This window comes from Strix aluco, chromosome 14 (genome assembly GCF_031877795.1).
Source record: "Strix aluco isolate bStrAlu1 chromosome 14, bStrAlu1.hap1, whole genome shotgun sequence".
Lineage (NCBI taxonomy): Eukaryota > Metazoa > Chordata > Aves > Strigiformes > Strigidae > Strix > Strix aluco.
Genome location: NC_133944.1, coordinates 7,409,908 through 7,430,688, shown reverse-complemented (window position 1 = coordinate 7,430,688; position 20,781 = coordinate 7,409,908). Strand labels below are relative to the sequence as shown.

The window sequence follows — 20,781 nt, the reverse complement described above, 5'->3', positions numbered from 1 at the left end:
TGTATATAATAAAGCTTTCATAACTGGTTGGCATTATGTACGCTTTGGTATCTCTTATTACATATAAACAGCATTCTGTCTTGCTTCCTAATCCATTATTGATGTTAAACATCTATATTCCCTTCAATCTTGCACTTTATTTCTGAAGTAGATAGAAAAATTTTGAGATAAAAACTGAGTTAATGCACGTCAATCCTGTCTTAGTTATTTGCTGAGTCAGTCATGTCATCAAGTAATTGCATTTTCTGAATTCTTATTGTATCTTGATCTTAAGAAGGCAATTACCTAAAATATTTTTATGTGAAAGTAACACTTTACAGTTCTTCTAGAAGAGCGAAAATTTCTCAGTTGAGTGAAGATAATGGCCAATTTAGTTTCTAGTAGGGTCTCAGTGATGTGCTCTTCTTAGGACATTTCTCTACCTTCCTCCTCCTGCCTCATCTCTGCCTTGAAACGAGTCATAATCTTCCAATGTTTTTTGTGACAAACAGTAACTGAACAGTAACTGCGGTTTGAAAAACTCTACTGCTTCAGTTGTTCTGCTCTAGTATCTGTGTTTTACAATTATGCTCCATATTGAAGAATATCCTATGAAAGGAGTATAGAAAGTCTCTGCTCTAGATCAGCATTCACAGTTTAAAAATTCTTGCTATTTTTGAAGGGTATCATGAGCATATGGTGCTTGTTTGAATAACATTGCACCTGACTGAATATACTGGTATACTCTGTTAAAGTTACATCTTTGTTCTGACTATAGAACGTGTTTGTGCTCTGCTGTACTCCCTGAAATTGAAACAAGCCGTGGTATTTTATTTTTTACCTATAATCTGCATAGCCACAGTAGTGTTTGAGTGATCTATAAGGGTTGACACTCAATAACTGCTGTGCACAGGTATGAACCCATCAACAGGAGAGAGTGCCATGAGGGAGATGCAGGAATGTTCTGCCAGGTTCTTTATGGGTTTCTTGCACAGAATAGGAGCACGCCAGATGCTTGTTGTCTCCTTGACATATGCTGTTACCACCAGCCATAGCGATGGCAGGAATGGCAAAGATTGCACCCTACATCTTCTGACCTTTTTTCCCTTTGTAGAGCTCTTCCTCAAGTCACGTTAAAGTCATGGGCATTTCCTGCTCTGGGAAAATGTGTCTTACTGGCCCTTAGCTTGTACTACCTGAGATGCTATACCTGAGATCTTGCCAGCCATTTATTGTCTTTGTTTGCTGTGATTGCATTATTGTGTGACAAATGACAGCATTGAATGGCAGACCCTTTTGACAGCTATGTGTAAGAATATATTTTACACTGAAAGCCTTTTTTTAATGAAATAATGATGTAATCCTATTCCTTCTCCCACTGAAAGAAAAATCTGGTTTCTACTGAGCCCAAATGTATCAGGCCTGATCTCTTGCTAGTTGTGGGGATGATTCTCAGGAGCCTAATCTGACCTGATGACTAGGCTCTATATAGTAGTAAAATACGATATTTATTATTAGTAAGAAATCCATTGGGAATCACCAAGAGGGACTTCTCTGCATTGTTTTTGGTAATCATTTATGCCTGTTTGTAAGGATATAGGACGTATTAATATCTTCACTAATTAATCCTAGCAGGCTTTAGATTTGAGACACTTCTCTAACAGCAGAAGGGAACCACAGAGTGGTTACCAGTGAGGCATTGTTAATTTGAATGTGTTTTTCAAAAGGAGGAGGCATTTTGTTGAAACTGGAATGACAGTTCTGTTTCAGCATCCTCATTTTAAAAGAGATAAACCCTTCAGAACTGTCAGCAGCACCTTAGCGTTTAGCAAACCCGCAATATCCCAAAGCCAAAGTGATGACAAGTACTTGGGAGACCAAAATGTGCTTGTGCTATAAATGTTTGCCTGAAGGTAAAAGTGTTGTGCTTTACTCCGTTGCTGTGGAATATAGTTGAAATAGTCCAACAACAACCTGTAGTATTTCTAAAGCATTAGTAAGTATTAGTAGAATGTAAGATAATGAGTATCAGGCAGATAAGCAAAGGTATTTGAGGGACAGTGACTGTTAGTTAAAACAAAGTCCTGAAGTTTGATGTTATTCCTGCCTTATTACTTATCCTGTGCCTCCACTGAAGAGCTCCTTTCATAGTTAAGGATGCTGGTTTTGTTGGTGTATTATAGAAAGGCAAAGAGGCCTAAGACAAGGTAAAAGATGCACAGGGGCTGCTGGTGGCAAGCCGTTATTGAGAGGTTGTAAGAGTTGTGCCTGTGAAAGTTTTAATATACACTAGCCAAACGTTTGTTCACTGTGGCTGTCCCTAGTAGCCCCAGCAGACCTATTTCTACTTTTACGTGAGTGTTGCTTTCCAAGTCTGGTTGTAGCCCTGCAGGAGCCTCAGAGCTCCACTTGCCTTGTTATTATTCTTGTCTATCTGTGGGGACTCACTATCTCAAGTTTAAAAACCTGAAGCTGCAATGAAGGCCACGATGCAAACGTATGAATTTGATGTGCCTGGACCTCTGGAAGGTTCCTAGGAGGAACCAACTGTATGTAATATTAACATAAATCTTTATTTCTCCGTAGTGAAATACCCTTTCACCACTATATATTTTCCAAATAAATTGAGTAGAGAAATGTTGTCATTCAAAGAGAATGTTTCATTGCTCTTTTAAATCCTGCCAAATTCGGTTTGTAGGCTTAGTAGTGCTTCAGAATCCAGAGGTGTATTCTTGATGTTTAAGGTGGCTTATTTGAAGTTGCAGGATCAAATCCTGCTCTGACACATGGCTGTAGAAATGACAGTCATGGAAATGTATCAGTAGAATCAGTTATTAAGATAATAAAAACAGAGTGGATACAGATGGCATTATCTTCTAAATGCGTGGTTTCTGAACCCTTTCACGCGCTCTGTCTGCCAGAATACAAGGCCTCCCCTTCTACTTTTGCTCTCTGTGGATTGAGCTCTACGTTACTGTGAAGACTGAGAAAGCAAAGTGGAAACTATCTTGGGTGTAATTTTGTTTATTTCATGCATCACATCAATATCATTATAATATTTTTTCCCTTTTTTTCTGTAAGCAAATTTCCTGGTTATTAGTAAGAACGCTTTTTTCATTGTTTACAGCCCTATTTGTTATTTAGGAGCTCTGCTAGCAAAAGATGATCTGTAATAGTAACAATGGAGGACTGCTCCATCAGAGAAGCAGTGTAGCAAAAACTAGCAGGTGGCTTTAACTTTCTTTGGATATTTTTGTTAAATTCAACTTTTTAAATAAATCTAAAAATGGTAAAAGCCCAAAGCTGAGCAGCTTAACTGCTATTTTGCCAAACATGTGAAGTACCATTATCTTCAGTCAGTGACCCACAGCTTGAACAGGAGAGTTGCAGGTCTTACAAGTTGCTCTCTGCAGTCTCAATTGCAGCCATATCCTCAACGATGTTTTCTTCCTTGTTTGTAGATTGGAGACAGAGTCATGGCTTTCGTAAACTACAGTGCATGGGCTGAAGTGGTATGTACCCCAGTAGAATTTGTCTACAAGATCCCGGATGACATGAGTTTTTCTGAAGCTGCTGCATTTCCCATGAACTTTGTAACTGCCTACATGATGCTCTTTGAAGTTGCTAACCTGAGAGAAGGCATGTCTGTATTGGTTCACTCGGCAGGAGGTGGGGTGGTAAGTTGGAACTTTTCTTACTTTCCTGTCACCAAGTAACTGAAGCAGTCTGATGCATCTCAGTTTGTGAAATGAGCCAGACCCTGCAGTGTGATTTGATATCAGACTTCCCTATGTGAGGGATTGCGGTGGGAGGAACTGCATCTGTTTTCCCATCAAAATGCTGATGTGAATGGTTGGCAGGAGCTTCTGGTGAAATAAAAATGTTCTGACAATAAACTCTACCCAAAAACCTCTCCAAAACCCCCTAACTGGTTGTCAGAGATCAAGGAGCAAGTGTTGTCCCAAGCACTGCGTTCCTGAGCTTACACACCTTGTACTTCTATGTAAAAGAAGGTTGTAATGAAAGGAAAAAATAAATCAACTCCCTGGACAAGGTATTTGTAGGTAACTGTAATCCTCCTTACAGTAAATATCCCTCTTGGAATACTCCTGCAAATACCGTGTGCAAATGTGTGGTGCTTTCTCTGGGAAAGACTTTTTTTTCCCTTTGTTGTAGAGGGATTGAAAGCAATGAAAAGCATTATCATACCAACCCTGGGGAAAATACACAAATACTGAATTTGAGTCAGTGGTGGCTGGTGCATGTCATAGTTTGGATCATTAGCAAGGAGGCATTGTATTACATGGGCAAAGCAACAGTAGGATGAATTTGGTGGAATACCAAGCCACACAATGAAATAAAACGTCAACGTTTTGTGTTTGTTACCAGTTTCTTGAACTATGTTTTAGGAAAATCTCTCTCCTTTTGCAAATATTTAAGCTTGTGCAAAATATTAAGATACTGACAGGAGTTTGTTTACATCTGAAATTATGCAGTCCTCTTCCATAAAACAGATTTTAGGACTTGAGAACGTTAGCAGATCTCAGCCTTGCAAATTGGAATACCTCTTCTATTTTGCTGTTATGCCTTATTTATGCTAAATTAATATTTGGTTGTCTGCTGAGGTCTGGTGGGCAGCCCCAGACACCATATCCCTAATTCTATGCCCTTAGACCTTTCAGGTTCTCATAAAAGAAGGCTGTAATCAAAGGAATAAATTCATGAGTTCTCTGTACAAAGTATTTTTAGCTAATGATAATCCTACTTGCAGTAAATGGTCCTCTTGGAATACTTCTGTAAATGAATGGAATTTATAATCGTATTATGCTTTGGCACAGTACAACCTAGAGTGTTATGGCTGACTTTATTGTTCTTTAATATTAAATGCTTTCCTGTGGAATTTAGGACTGTTAAAGCAACATGAGACCACACATTTGGGGACTGTGTATTGTACAGGAATCGAAGGCTCAGCTTTAGCTGTCAGGCCATTTGCCCAGCTGACACTATACAGACCCAGGCAGAGTGTACAGAATTAGCAAAACACCCAAAAACAATCCTTGCATGTATCTAGAGAAAATGAACTCCTTCTCCATATTAAGATAAAGTGTCCGTGGTAAGTTTCTTTATTTCTTTCTCTCCTCCTCTTTCTAACCTCACTTGCCTCTGTTATTTCTTCCTTCTCTTCCTGAAGGACTGATAATTCTCTACCAACTTTCACGTATTCTTCACTAGTGCCCAACCTCTGTGCTGGGCTGTTCCTGTAAGGAGCTGCTGGTTTCCTCTCTTCTATCACAGATGCTCAATGAGCCGCTTTTGACAGGTCCTCTGCTGTGGCTGCTTGTGGACCTTCTCTGAGAGAAGCTAAAGGAAGGATGAGTCCTGGCTGGCTGCCAGGAGAACAAGGAGAAACCAGATCCATCACCTGCTAAGTAGTTAAATAACACAGAGTTTCCAAGGGAAAGACCAGAGATGCAGGAAGAGCAGCCAACTTGGGCAATAACTGGTAAAGGTCTGTGTATGATCCAGGGGGGCCTGCACATGAGAGGGAGACAGGGCTGGCAGGCCTGCAAGGGAGTGCCTCATGTAGCTTGTTGGCCCTTGTAAGGGAGGATCATGTAGAGCTAGAATTGGAAAGGAAAGACACTTTCCACTGCTTGATAGGTCTTACAGGTAAAATTTCTGTGCATCTCCAGATTGATTCCATCCTCCCCTTTCTGCTAACTAGACATAAAGATTTCACAAGGATCTGTATTACTCTTTAAACCACTCTAATAATCTGTTGGTTAATCTTTTGAAAAATTCAACAGTCTTGATCAAACAAATCATTCTCACAAAGTTCTCAATAAAACAGAAAACTGGCACTGAAATCACTACAGGAAGAGGTTTTTTTTTGTGCTGTTGCTTTAGTAGATAGAAGGTCCATTCCCACTTTCAGCAAGTGGGAAACCTGTCCAGTTTGTTTCTAAATGTCATAGAAATTCCAGAACACTTTAATGAGACAATAGGCTCCCTGTGGGACTAGGAGTTTATAATTGTTCCTTTCTCATTATGCAAGATCATTATTTTAGCTGCTTCAGGCAGTTTATGAAAAAGAACTTGTTGCTTTAGAAATGTTTGTGAGGTCCTTTGTTCTGGCTCCTCAGTCCTCTTTAGGAGGATCCTGCAACTTTTTCAATAAATTGAGTCAGCAAAAATTCTCTAGGACCTTTACTTATATATTGCCTTGGTTTATTTATGTGGTCTTATTTTTGTTTATGGATATTTTTGGTAGTGAGGTAACTACAGCAGTTGTCTTTCCATCTGTGCCTGGGATATGATTAGAATGTGACAGTATCCTTTAATGTCTCACAGGATGCTTTAGATAAGTCAGTTACTTATTTCCAGAAATTCCAGGGGACATCAGAAGATGATGTAGAGAGAAAGGAAATGTACCAAGATAACTTACGTTGAAGAAAGTCTCACATACCTGTGTCTCTGTTACAGAGACTTGAATCCTGTTCCATATACCAAGTGTGTACCCTCCCTGCCACCCACTGAGCTGAAAAGTCAGGGCATCATGCGATCTTCCCTGTTCATGGCAGGAAATGTTGCTAGTTGTAGGGAAGCATTTTGTCTCTGTGAACCAGGAGGAGAGAGGGGGACACTCACAAACTCTGCGTCTGACACTGTTGGTACACGGTAGCCTTCCATCTGAAGAGGAGGACCTGCTGCAGTGCTTAAAAAGGGGGTTTGAAAGAAGAGATTGTATTTGCTTTTGTTTCCTAGGGCTGGCTGTTGATTTTGGTTGTTTAGAAAGGGGGCTGCTTCAGGGGGTGGTTTGGTTTGCCTGTCTCTCTTTCCCCCCTGAGACAGGGGAGTTTGAGAGACTGAGCCTCGACTCTCAACCTGGACAGTGAAGCAGGCTGGAGAAATTTTAGGGGCCTTCTAGGAAAGCATGGTACAGGCTCACAGTTACATTGCATGATTCGATCGGACTTGACAATAAATTAATACCTTGCAAAGCATTCTGTTATTGCTTGAGCTGCTACTGACCAAGATCTAACAAGGACAACACTTGTCATACGCCCCTTTCAGGCCTCAGCTTAGCAGGACACTTAACACTTCTGCTTAAACCATTATATTGAGTGGCAGGGCAGTTTGATAATTTACAAAAAAAATGTAACTGTGTAATATGAAGAGAGTTTAAATGCTTAAAGCTATGGAAATGTTTAAGCATTCTTCTGAACTGATTGCTAAAATAAGGAGAAAATCAGCTAACACTGAACTTCAAAAACTTCCTATTATCCATACGTAGAAATTAATGCTTAGAAATATGAGTTTGCAAGAACATATGACTTACTGTAGGATATATATTCGCCTATTTTAACTGTAAAATGCTGTAATTAATGTTTGAAATGACTGTAAGACAACGACAGAGTAGCTCCCTTCACAAATATACTCCCACGTCTTTTTTTCAAGTGAAGCAAAGTGGCAACTGAAGAAAATACACTGAGAAAACTGAGCAGTAGCATGCACCCTGCTGGGACTGATCTGCTGTATGAAGCAATTAGTTCTTTAAAATGAAGGTTGTTTAAGTCAGTGCATTAGGTACAAGTCATAGCACAGGCTTGTATGAGGTTATAAAGTTGCTCTTAAAATTCTTCATGTAAACTTGTAAACTGTATCCTGGATTAGTTGAATTAGTATAAATACAGGACTGTTATATAAAAGAAAAAAACAACAAAAAACAACCAACACCCCCCCCCCCCACCCCCCCCCCACCCCCCTGCCTCGACCAACCAAAAAACCACAAGGCAAAAAAACCTTAGGCTCTTCTTTTCTAGCTTTAATGAATCTTGTCTCTATCTCTATGATATCTACCTGGAAAATGAATTCTTTCAGGGATTTAGGTTTGTGAGAGACAGCCATTATGCCCATTTGCTTATTTGTTTGCTCTTTATGTACTTCCTATTCTGAATTTTAGTCATTTATCAGGATTGTGTAAACACTTCGATTTCATCACTTAACCCCTCAGATGGAAGGCAGAATTTTTAGCCAATTCTTTAGCATTTCGATCTTACAGATGTTAAAATTAAGCTGCCTTTCATGCGGAAACATTGATTGCTACCCTGAAGCTGTGATCTGACCTTCCCTTTCAGGCTCAGCAGCAGAGGAAGTGCAAGCAGAGTAAGTTACAGATGCAGCTCTCATGTTTGAATTTGAAGGGTAAATCTGACTTGGCAGCAGATATAGGTCATCCTGGCAGGATTGGTTACTGCTTGGCAGGAACCCTCTTTTTTATTGTGTCTCCCTTGCATAAATTGCAAATATTTGAGGATGTGTTCCAAACTGAATCACTGAAGTGGTGATGTTTTATCTGACAAAGAACTGGCACTCCTTAGTAAATCTAGTCACCCGCTATCATAGGCATATAGGAACCATTTCAAGAGAATTATCAAATTTCTTCTTAAAAAAAACCCCTAATGTTTATCCATTCAAATTCTCTCTGCTCTCTCTTGCTCGGTGAGAAATCTTTCTCGGGTTCCAGACTTTATTTTTGGCCAGTTAATGTATCTTTGTTTTGCTGGTGTTGTCCATTAATTAAAATTAGCTATTCTTTCCTCTTGGGGGCACTTCTTTCAGATCTTTTTGGTAGGATGTATATGTGTTTATGGGTAGAACAAGCTCAGAATCAAATCTCTCCTTGGCCTGTATTTTTCAGGCTGAAAGCAGGTTGGTTTGTTCATAATGCTTTTTTATAAGTCTGTTTCCTCAGTCATCCTACAGACATTGGTCCAGGCAGACACATACACATTTCCTGGGCTCTAAGCTGGTTGGCAACAAAACAGCAGTAAGCTGGTATGAAAGCCAGAGCCTTTTAAAACAGGTCTCACAGCATCCCTGATCCTTTTAAATATTGTATGGGTAGACTGAATTTAGGTCTGTCTGCACCTAGCAGGTAGGAGCACATTAAATAGCACTCTTGTGTTTGAGTCAGTCCTCCTTGAATGTGAATAATCAGAATTTACTCTGCTCTTGTGATGGTCCTGGCCAGCATACTGTACAATGGCATTAGTACTTCCCACTTTGCTGAAATCTTTACCCGATACCTCCCGGGACTGCACCTGCTATTTTCATAGTAGCAATTCATAGCTGTTCTGCATTTGATGTAGTGCTTTCCTCTTATTTCATCTCCAGCAGCCGAGGAAGGGAATAAATCAGCTCACACAGAGCTCTGAGTAACCAAGTCTAGGCTGCGTTAAGTACCCAGGCTGTCTCAGTTAAAGCCAGACAGGCTATCTGAACGCTGAGCTGCCCCGGGCCGCTGAATGGCTCTAAAGCAGCGGCTGTGCTCCCTCGGCAGCGCAGGAGAGTCCCAGTGCCATGCCAGAGTCTATTTCCAGACACTGCCTCAGAGCATAATCTGTTAATCAAACACAGAGGCCTGGCGAGTCATACACAAAAAGCAATTTCCCTGACCAAAGCAGGCTGCAGTCTCTGAAGGCCTCTGCAGCCCTGTGCTCCCCAGAGGACGTGTCCTTCCCTGAATCCCCTGCTGAGTCATGTCACAGATGGGCAGTGCTTAACTCTTCTTTGGCTGTTCTACCTTTTCAGATAAAGTTTATGTCCTCTGGGCAAGGATCTCAGCTGGAGTATGTTGGTGTAGCTCCACTAAATGGAAGAGGATTTGTACTAAATGGGAGATTCAGCCCTGAGTTTTAGATACACCTCAACCGCACAATTTTGCAATGGAGTAGGAAAAAAACCACCCTGCTAATTGTTGCAGAAAACAAGAGAATTTGAGGGTAAAAGAGATCATTATCTTGTGGTGACTCTTTTTTCCCCTCCCTCTACTCCAGAACTTACTTGTGGTGCACTGAGTGTAGCAGATGCTGCCTTACACTTGTTCAGGAATTACATTTCAGTTTCTCCACTCAATGTTCACCTTAGTGTTTGGTTTCCAATTTCCTCTGCTGTAATTGGAAAAATGACACCTTCAGGAGATGGAGTGTTGTGTATCTGACTTCTCCTAACACTAGAGAAGTTTTCCTTGATGCCAGGAGATTAGTAGATGTCTTCTCTTGCAGTTTTCTTACTATGTTTGTGTACTTCATACCACCTTCCGATATGGTTATGTGGCATCGAAGCATTTTGGAAATGTGGATTCTTCTCACGTTCAGTTCCAGACAGGTTTCTTGTGCAAGATTAAGTCTGAACGACTTTTTTAAAATGCTGTAGCACCTTTGGGCTGCAAAAATATATCATAGAAATGGTAATTTCTTACAGATGCTGTTGGTTCTAATAGATGTAGTTTTGCAGGGCGGTATCTTTTAGATGGTTTGTTCTGTCTGACTATAAAGCTGGCTTCAGTTTACATAATACCTAAAAAGATGCTTTCTTGAAAGTATGCTGATCTATAACTGCTGTAATTCAGTGCACAGCTTGCACATCAGATTGAGGTCTGGCTTGTGCCAGTAGGTCAGACCCTTTCAGAAATCTGCTAACTTATACCCCTTACTTGTATTTCATCCAATTTTAAGTTAATAATCTAAATAGTTTATTAATGCTATGTTTTCTTCTATACATGCCTTCTATATTGACTTTTAAATGTCAGTGACGTTTTTTTTTTTACTTTGAAATTGTTTAAATGCACAGAACAGTCTATTTCATTTTTACTTCTTAAAAATCTACTTTTCTTTTATGTGATTATCTCAGTAGCAGAAGTTTCCAGTCCTGTGGTTTTAAAGTTGGGCTTTAGAGCAAAGGGATGTAAAGAAATCTCAATCTCTTTACTGGATCTAAAACTACTATAAGAATATCCATTTATAGTACAGTCTGTAATAATCATATGTGTAGATTAGGTTCAACGTACTGGTTTTATAAATTGACAGGACACTTTGAAAAGGAATCCATCAAACAGACTTTGAGGCTAAAGAGACACAAGACTTCTATGCCAAATCCAGTTCTAGGAGACATGCTTCATTTCCACAGAACGCAGATCCGGGTTATTAATTTCTTTGAGAACTCACTGTGTAGAGTACTGCATGATAAGTAGTATATAAAATACATGTATTTTAAAGGAGATTAATTCCATTTTAAGGGAATATTTTGTAACCATGTCTGTCCCTTCAGTGAAGCAATTGATCATTTTTTTCAAAGACTGCTAAATCCTGTTAAAGGTAAAATTAATTGCCCAAGTGAGAATTATTTTTTGCCACTCATTAATTTTCCCAGGTTCAGGAAGCAAGAATCTAGTCAGTACTTATATGTAGAAATTTGCATGATATATGAGAAGTTAAATGTGTGAAGAGTTTTATTTTCATATTTTAAATCATGCCTATCTAATTAAACACCCTCTTGGAAGTCTTTAGAGTTCATAGGCTATTTCTGATGATATGGTGCCTGCTTCCATATCCATGTGATCTCCATGGTGAAAGCTGATAGCAGAGATGATGTGGTTTTGTTTTGGCAGAGAGGAGACAGCCCTCTAGTCTCTGTCTACCACAAAGCAGTTTTTAGGAGGGGAGCGGCTTTGGAATCCAAAAGACAAGACAGGACTTGTGTGCCCCCATGATCAAAAGGTGCTTTCTGCTGAGAGTGTGCGGGGGGACAGGAGCCGCATGGATATGTCGTCAGCCCTGGGAGGAGGATGTTCTTACTTCCAGCTGCAGAACCCTTTGTGAGCTATGGGCATTCCGAACACTGGGGCCTCACATACTTGCAATTAAAATGTATAGCCCTCTAAACACTAACTACTGATGCAGAGGTAGCTAGATGACTTGAGGGATTAGCAAAGAGATTTAAGAGACTTGCGTAGCCACAGTGCTGTTTTGGAGCTTAGTTGAATTCCACAGAAATTAGTGAAATGTTTGAGCTCATAGGTTGAGTTCAATTCTCCTATTTTGGTGGGGGAAGCATGAAAAGTCCATTATCAGCCTTTATTTCTAGATTGCACAAAAATAAATACGGGTCAATGTCAAATTAAGATCTTCAGAAAGCTATAGAAGAATGTTTCATGGAATTGCCTTAAAATACTTCAGTGATGTCGTTCATCCAGTTATAAACGTACTGGTCATATGAGTCAGTTTTAGGCTTTAAATATCTACAGAAAGCTGGAAAGTATTCTGATCTGGGATTTTAGATAAGCTTATCTCTGTGGGGGGAGGGAGGGGTGTACTAACGAGTTTGAGTCAGGAGCAAAATAGGTTATGCACATCCTGGGTTTTTGTGCATTTCTCCTGTTCATCTGACTGTCAGTTTGTTAAATGTTAATCATCTTCTGCAGGATAAAAATCAACATGTTTTCTACTCTAATATTTGACCTTTTAAACATTCAGTGTTTTTGATTCAGGATATATTCATTATCCCTTGTCTTCCCAAGTTAGATTGAAAATGCAGAAAACTAATTAAGAGAATAGATCAATAATGTCAGAATTTCACTGAACTAGCGTGCATTATAAAACCCTGACTTACCTGAATCACAGTGTGTGATGGTTTTTCTGGGAGACACAGAAAGTGAGAAAAGAGGGTTGTAGTGAAAATGACTAAGAAAAGGAGAGATACAAAATCCTGATTAATTTTTTTCTTGTAACTTTGTTACAATATTTGTGGTGACTAAAACCTAGGTTTCAGAATGAGAGGGTAAGTAATAGAGAAATGAAGTATTGGAAGAGTGAAACGTTTTCTGCTCCCTGGAGATGTTACATCTTGTGAGATGAGGCCCCTCAGGAATGGATTTTCCTGTGATTTCTAAGACATTAGGGATTCCAACCCAGGAAAATAGTGGATGATTTTAAAAAGAAAAGGTCACTTATGTTTGGTATTGGATTACCAAGGTACGAATCAGCATTCGTACCTGGATCCTGATATAAGTTTCTGTGAGCTGTTGGACAGGGTGTTCAATTTGCTGTGCTATTTCATTTTCTCATTTGTAAAGTAAGAATGAGAATGCATCCCTCCTGCTCTCTTCTCTGTGTCTATTGGTACCTGCCCAAAGGATCACATGAACTGTGCCTTGCTGTCTAGCTGTTTACTAATTAATCCAGTAGGAAACCAATCTAAAACTCCTGGATGCCACCATATATAAATAATAATATTGTTCTGTCTTGCACTGTTCAGCTCGGAGGATTGTCAGGAGCAATTACATTCCGCATTATATGTGAGTATGCCAAGACCCCCAGGGTATGCAGGGTTATCTAATTATTCTACTGTAAATAAAACCCAAGCACTGGTTACTGGTATTTACATAGTAATAATCAGGGTTTCTGGTTGAAATGAACAGAAATGTGTTTATCCATGGATGATTTTACTGGTCATGCATACAGTTTACAGATTAAAATCTTTTGCCTGTAAATATAAGTAGAGAATCTGCTGAATTCTCAGACATTATTTTTAGAATGACGGTGCCCTTTCTTGCTTCTGGGCATATCTGTGTAACTGTGCTAGCTCCAGCAGAATAATGTGGTTACGACAAGAGGCAGGATGTGGCTACCAAAAGCCTGTCTCCATTTGTTAGTGTGTTAAGAGTAAAACAAAACCCGCAGTTGTAAAAAGATGACCTGTTAGGATCTTTTTTGAAATCTAGATGGCTCAGCATTTACGCAGTGCTTCCCTTCTTCTCTCAGCCTCATGAAATTAGAGGTTAAAACTTACAGAAGTGGAAGCCTTCTGGGGCCCAAAACTGGAAAGTCAAAGTACAGGCATTTGAGTGCACAAATTCTCTTAATGCCCCAAGTCCTACCTAAGCACCAACGTAGTATCTGATTGACTCCACTGGATTCCTGCCCAGACACAGGGATATACTGGGAGAATGATTTTCCTACACATGCTCTAGGTCATTTTATCCCCTTTGCTGTTAATCAGTTTTTGGTGTTGGGGCACTGACCTAAGCAGACCTGTTAGTGTGACTCAAGGCTATTTCTGCATTTTGAAAAATCAGTAATAGTTATTGTCATTAATAACAGAGAAACCAGATTTGCTTTACTATGCAGTATTTGTTATGTCAAGTTGCTGTCTCCCACTGAAACCATAAGAAAACGTGGTCGCTTAGGAATCGTAGGTTACATGCTGTCTTGGGACTGACTACACTAGACCTTCTGTATTAGGACTTCAAAAACCTGAAGCATAAAAGCTGTGTCTGAGTACTAGAGGAGCCAAGTGGTTGTACATTATCAGCCAGAACTTCTGTTCTGGTGACAGGTGCTTCAAGGCCTTCCCCATGAACAGACAGGATTTCACAGAATCATCTAGGTTGGAAAAGATCTTGAAGATCATCCAGTCCAACCATTAGCCTAACATTGACAGTTCCCAACTACACCATATCCCTCAGCGCTAAGTCGACCTGACTCTTAAACACCTCCAGGGATGGGGACTCCACCACCTCCCTGGGCAGCCCATTCCAACGCCTGACTACTCGTTCTGTAAAGAAATGCTTCCTAATATCCAGCCTAAACCTTCCCTGACACAACTTGATGCCATTACCTCTTGTCCTATCACTTCTTACTTGATTAAAGAGGCTCATCCCCAGCTCTCTGCAACCTCCTTTCAGGTAGCTGTAGAGGGCGATGAGGTCTCCCCTCAGCCTCCTCTTCTCCAAACTAAACCCCCCCAGTTCCCTCAGCCGCTCCTCGTACAACATGTGCTCCAGACCCTTCACCAGCTTCGTTGCCCTTCTTTGGACACGTTCCAGTAATTCAATGTCCTTTTTGTAGTGAGGGGTCCAAAACCGAACACAGTAATCGAGGTGCGGCCTCACCAGTGCCGAGTACAGGGGTAAGATCACTTCCCTGTCCCTGCTGGCCACACTAATTCTGATGCAAGCCAGGATACCATTGGCCTTCTTGGCCACCTGGACACACTGCAGGCTCATGTTCAGCTGGCTGTCAATCAACACCCCCAGGTCCCTCTCTGACTGGCAGCTCTCCAGCCACTCCTCCCCAAGCCTGATTTGAATCACGGTGCAGAAGCAGTCAACCCTGTGAAGTGCAAAGTGTGCTGCTGACATTACTCAAGGGGCTCTGGGGAAAATGCACATAGGATGAAAGTAGCAAATGAGAAATATTTCTCTAGCACTCTGAGTAATCACTTTTGGTGGTCCTTATAAATTAATGCCGTTTCCTTAAATTACACTGCCTTTGTTAAAAGATCAAGAAGAACTGTTTTCCAGTACAATTTTTGAGACATGAAATTACTTTTGTCCTTGCAGTTGCTTTGTCTTCAGAACATCCTTTTGATTTAAGTGTATTTTTTTTCCTGTGGCTGAACTGCATTGCACTGGTTAAGAAACTAGTTTGGGAAGTCCTTGCACATGTTTGGGTTTGGATTTTGCTGTGTCATGAGTGAATTGGCAGCTGTGAAGTCTGTCAACCAATTTCCATGTCACTGAACTAATATAATAATGTGTTTGCAGGGTCAAGCTGTTGCTCAGCTCTGTTCAACCATTCCCAATGTTACTGTTTTTGGAACAGCTTCATCTTTCAAACATGAAGCCATCAAAGACTCAGTAACTCACCTGTTTGACAGAAATGCAGACTATGTTCAAGAAGTAAAAAGGTAATCTTTTATTTTCCTGAAAAAGGTTTGTATAGCATTTGGCAAAATACTGTGAAAGACACCGGGCTCATCATATTTATGTGAAGAGATTACACTTGTGAGTTTGGGAACTGTGGTTTATTTCAGATATTCCATCTGTCCACTACAAGGGACAAGATAGCGAGCATCTCCCTATTTATAAGCAACATAAGCTTTGTTAGTCCATATTTGTATTTGGACATCTGTTCTGAACAAAGTAAGTGAAAAAGAGTAAAGGTCTTAACAGAAGGATGTACTCTGCTATTATTAGCGTATGTAGTAGCTCACTGTAATGCACTGAGTAAGAAATTTTCAGTGGATCTGTAAGTTATCCAGGTTTTGGAGTTCTCTGGTGTGTTTCTATCTGCCTGGGTTTTTATCCTCTGCCAGGGATTGATATCAGAGCACATGATGTCTGTTTTAATTTCGGATCCTTAGATTTTGTTTGTTTGCATTCAGATTAGAATCGTTCTGTTGCCTTTTGAAGTCATCATGTGTGTTTCTATTTACATGCTTTCAAATACTTTGTTTTCCAATTTGTCTGTTTTTAGATATTGATGTTGATACAGGTGGCAAAACTTTAGAATTGATAAGAAAAATCTTAGTAAAAAATGTCCTTTTGATTTTACTTGTCAGACAGATAAGAATAATGTTTTCCCTTCATCTTATATCTGTCAAAATACTAGATTATGTAGCTGGGCATAAACCAAGAAATTTCTCAAAGGGGCACCCCAAGGTAGTACAGTTGACAGGCTTCCTGTCAAACTTCTGCATTCCTCAGAGTGACATGCAACGTCTCAAAGTCTCTTAGTACGAGGGTTACTAGCCCTCGAAGAGGCCCTTCAGTATACAGCAGACTTCTGTCTGAGCTGTTAGCAATCCAGACTGGTGTTGGAGCTGAAAACAGGGTGTCTTGCTACTGTTTCTGGAGCACTCCCAAGGGCTTAAGAGAACATTTGAAGCAATCGATCACAAAGGACGTTTGATATCAAAGGAAGATTTTTTCCATATAGGAAGCTTCACCACAGAAGATAAGACTTGTCCAGCAGATGACACCCCTACCATTTTCTTACAGCTCAGAAGAATTGCAGCACATTTTTCAGCCCTCTGATAGCCTTTCTCTTGGGGAAGTCTGTGTGTGTGTGTGTATATATATATATATGAGTGTTTTGCTGCCCCTGGAAAATTGCTGTAGTGAGGTAAAAACTGAATTCTAGCAATTCCCACTTGACGAACACTGATTTGGCAAGAAAGAACACTTGAAAACATTAGTCAGAGTTCAGCACCAACCTTGGCAGGGGCAGCAGATGTGATGTAAGTGGGTATGGGATGTGGGAGCAGATACAATAGAAATCAGTGCTTAAAAAAAAAAAAGGAATAAAGCCCCTTTAACTTCTGATAACTTTATGATTGCAGATAACATTGACTGCTTCTGCCCTTCATCAGGACAGTTCTTCTTGGGACAGTTCCCTGACACCACCCCGCCTCTGTGTAACAGACTGTAACTACTGAAATCAAAAGGAGATCTGGTTATGAAGGGGTGGAATTCTCCTCTGTAAAGTCTGTTAAAATCCCTTTTAGTGATCCTGCATTTTCACATACATTTTTACCTCACAGTAGACCAATGAGGCAGAGAACCAGTGGGTACAAAAGATAAAATGTAGATGCAATAAGCTAGTTTGTTCTTTTTCCTGGTATAGAGGTGCATAGTATTAGCACAATTGATAGTTCTCCTTAAAAATCAGAATTAGCACCCTGCAGAATATGCCAGTACTCTGATTTGTTGCTCAGATCTGTGTATTTTCACTTTGCATTGAAAGAATAAAAAAAACCCCGTAGTGGTAATTCTGAGAATGCTATAAAGAGAGATTGTCTTTTTAAGGAGGCAGTGGGGGGAATAGTGTAGTTGTTTGGTTTGCTGTATGTTAGCTGTATACTATCTGCTTAAGATGTTTGGCTGGCCAGCAGGGAGGACAGCTAGCCTGCATTTGCTTGTTGCATGCTGGATTGGGGGGAGTCATAAGAGAAGGGGAAGGCTCTTCATTTCTTGAGGGTTTGTGAGCATGAAAGGGTGGGTCCCTGGTTGAAAAAGGATGTTGATAGGAACCTGCTTTATTGCAGGTAACTGGGGTATTCAAGGGAAGAGCTTTCACCAGGGAGCAAAGTCTGTTTAAAAAAAAAAAAAAAAAATCCAAAACAAAACACCAAACCCCAAACAAATGAACAACAAAAAAAACCTCCAGAGGTGATAGGAATGTGGAAATGTTCCTAGGGGATGAGGAATCAGTTCAACCGTGGAAGCCACCAAAAGCTGTTTGGTTGCAAAGTCATTATTCATTTACAGTGAAAGCTCATTCAGTGGCCTGAATATAAACAATTTATTACCCCACATATGGCAGCAGTACCAAAGAGTAAAGTTGTCCGATTTTGTTGCTGTTTGTAACCAGTGGATGTCTGAGTATCACCTTTGTTTTGTGAGGAAACAGAAAGATGCATTACAAGCCATAAAGCTTTACCACTTTGTGACTTCTGGTTGCAGTTGTACCACTGCAGAAGGCATGGGCATCAGGGGCTGAGTGTTCCTGGGCATTAGATGCTATTGACTGCCCCTTAAACCTTTGACAGTCTCCAGGTTGCAATTTTCTTTTAGTGTCTGCACCAGTTATTTGCATAATTGTTTAAGAGTATTAATCAAGAATTTACTACTGCTTGGCTGTTGACTTGGTTAGGAAGTAGAATATTAGACTTAGATCAGACTAGTGATAGGACTTTGCAGGCTGATGTTTTGCCAGAAAAAAAGAACTAAATCAGGATATTTGGATATATTTTTTTTCTTCAGCATCATATTGACATTGCATTCAGAAAGCTGTTTGTTGAAAAATTATAAATATGCCAACTATTTATTGAAACAGTATAAATACTTTCTGCTTTCTATAATATGGCCTGATTGTATCCTTAGAGCTGGATTTCTAGCTCTTGGTAATTTTTCTTTATGCTTGATTTAACTCTGATATCTAGTTGATACAAAGTCTGAAACAGAAGACTCTTTAAATAACTTTACAAGGACATCATTTTATCTGAGAAGAACTAGGATAAGATCTCTTTCTTTACGAATTCAGAAAAAGAATATAAGATGTGAATAACAAAAAAGTCCTTTTTCTCTGACATTCATTGACCAAACAAAAGACATCCTCTTACATTTGCATTCACTCAAAAAGAACTTTACCACCTCTTTTTTTGATAATATAATTTTACTGAAAGCCCTCAAAAGGGGAAACAAGATGGTTTCCCACTCTTCTAAGCCTGAAGGGTGTAGGTGGGCTAGCCCAACAAACTTACATTCCAGCACTGAATGAGTTTGAATTGTCTTTTGATGAGGAGAAAGTTTTCATGTAGTTAAAGCCTCAGCCTTAGAGGCCTTTCTAAAGTACCTGGAAAATGTTAGTATTATGTTAACAATCAGCCTGTATCATGCTGGCTGACCAGTCCTGTGGCTCTTACTGCAAAGTGAGGTTTCTTTCTTGCTTTTTAGAATCTCGACAGATGGCGTAGATATTGTTTTGGACTGTCTTTGTGGAGAAAATACTGGGAAAGGCCTCAGTCTTCTCAAACCACTTGGGACTTACATTTTATATGGTGAGTGGAAAAAGCCAGGTACATATTTCAAAACTAAAGATTTGCAAAGCTTAAAATCTCTTTAAATCACCCATGCCACTCCTTCCAGAGCTGGAGGCCACCGTGTTACGCTTTCTCAATTTGACTATTTCTAATGAAGGATTTTAGTGAAGCTGAGCATAGACTAAATTATTGAAAAACAATAGGTAATACAAAGAAGCTCTTAATAAAAATAAAAAAAAAATCCAAAAGTGAAACTGAACATATATTTCAGATTGTTAAACGTTATTGGGTGATACAGGAGAAATGTAGGAGAAAGCTTGGATTTCTTGTTCTACACACCATAGGAATCGGTGTGGCCAAGGAAACTGTAATATAGTTGTTGTGGGAGGGAAACTTGGAGAAGGATTTCAGGAAGAATGCTATAGTTTTTATTTGACATGACTTTGAGGAATTCAGGCCCAGGCTTCTGTTCACAAATTTCCATTCATGTAGATGGACTGCTCCACAGAACAAGTAAACATGTCTTTCCTGTAGTTCTGCCAGGTTGCCATGCTGTGTGTTGCTAAAGCAGGCCAGGCTTCTGTAGGAGGACAGCTGAAGGGATTGCTAAACTTTTGAAATGAAGAATATATCTGTATCGCCATGGAAGGTGCAGTGGCATCCTGGATAAGCATACCTGCTTCTCTGGGCTTTCATCTGGCTAGCAGAGTGGCAACAATGAACGCATTGTCACTTGGGGATCTGCCTGGACTGTACAAGCCAACCTGGTTGCCTGTTTGTAATGAAGTCCCTGCCAGTGAATTGTCATTACGTTTGTTAACAGGTTGTAGTGTGCAGGCATATGTGTTCACATGTGTAGTGGTCAGATAAATGTATCTTTTACAGATACAGAGAAAGGACACTTGTGTGGTGGTCACTGCTAAATAATAGCGTATCAGAGACAAACGGCATTTTAATGCAGAGGAGAGAGCTATAGAAGAGTTTTTGGTCTCAAGATGCCTAGTAGCACTTAACCTGTTCCTGGTTTTGGAAGATTTGATAGACTGTTTTGTCATCTCAGAATACCTATGAACTTGTAGGGCTCAATCACCTGGGCCTCTGTTATTTATTCCCAAAGTATAAGGGTGTCTACTAATACCTTTTAAAACTTGGGAAACATATTTTTTTCTTAAATATGCATTGTGGAAATGATTTTACATGTAAGAAATGGTCTGCCTGTCAGCATGTACTAAGTTGTGTGTGAATGTACTTACTTTTTACAGGTTCATCTAACATGGTTACTGGGGAGACAAAAAGCTTCTTCAGTTTTGCAAAATCCGTAAGTGTCCCAGTGCTGTGATTCTGCTCTTTCCTCTTAACTTCAGTCTTTTCTGTAGCATTTTCATCTTTATCGTTCTCATTTATCTCAGATATCAGAAGTTGTTACTTCTGATGTTGCTAAAGAGAGTGGTTTTCTAACTGCAATGTGGTCTGATGTGTTTTCTTTTGATACAACAGCTAGACAGGAATTGGATCTGTGTGCAGTGCATATTTAAATTGTTAGCTCTTAGACGTATATCTCTTTTACAGCTAAGTTTAAAGTTAGACTGCATTATTTATTTACTTATGGCAGGATATCATATCCACGGATATGGA

General features: G+C 39.8%; 1 protein-coding gene across 1 annotated transcript in view; it reads left to right on the top strand.

Annotated features, from left to right (window-relative positions):
* The window catches only part of VAT1L (vesicle amine transport 1 like), a 64,204-nt gene that overhangs the window by 7,344 nt on the left and 36,079 nt on the right, over nt 1–20,781 (top strand). The window contains exons 3-6 of the mRNA XM_074839618.1: nt 3,441–3,656; nt 15,368–15,510; nt 19,061–19,164; nt 20,409–20,464. Coding sequence (XP_074695719.1) covers nt 3,441–3,656; nt 15,368–15,510; nt 19,061–19,164; nt 20,409–20,464 — 519 coding nt within the window. The remainder of the gene's footprint in view (nt 1–3,440; nt 3,657–15,367; nt 15,511–19,060; nt 19,165–20,408; nt 20,465–20,781) is intronic.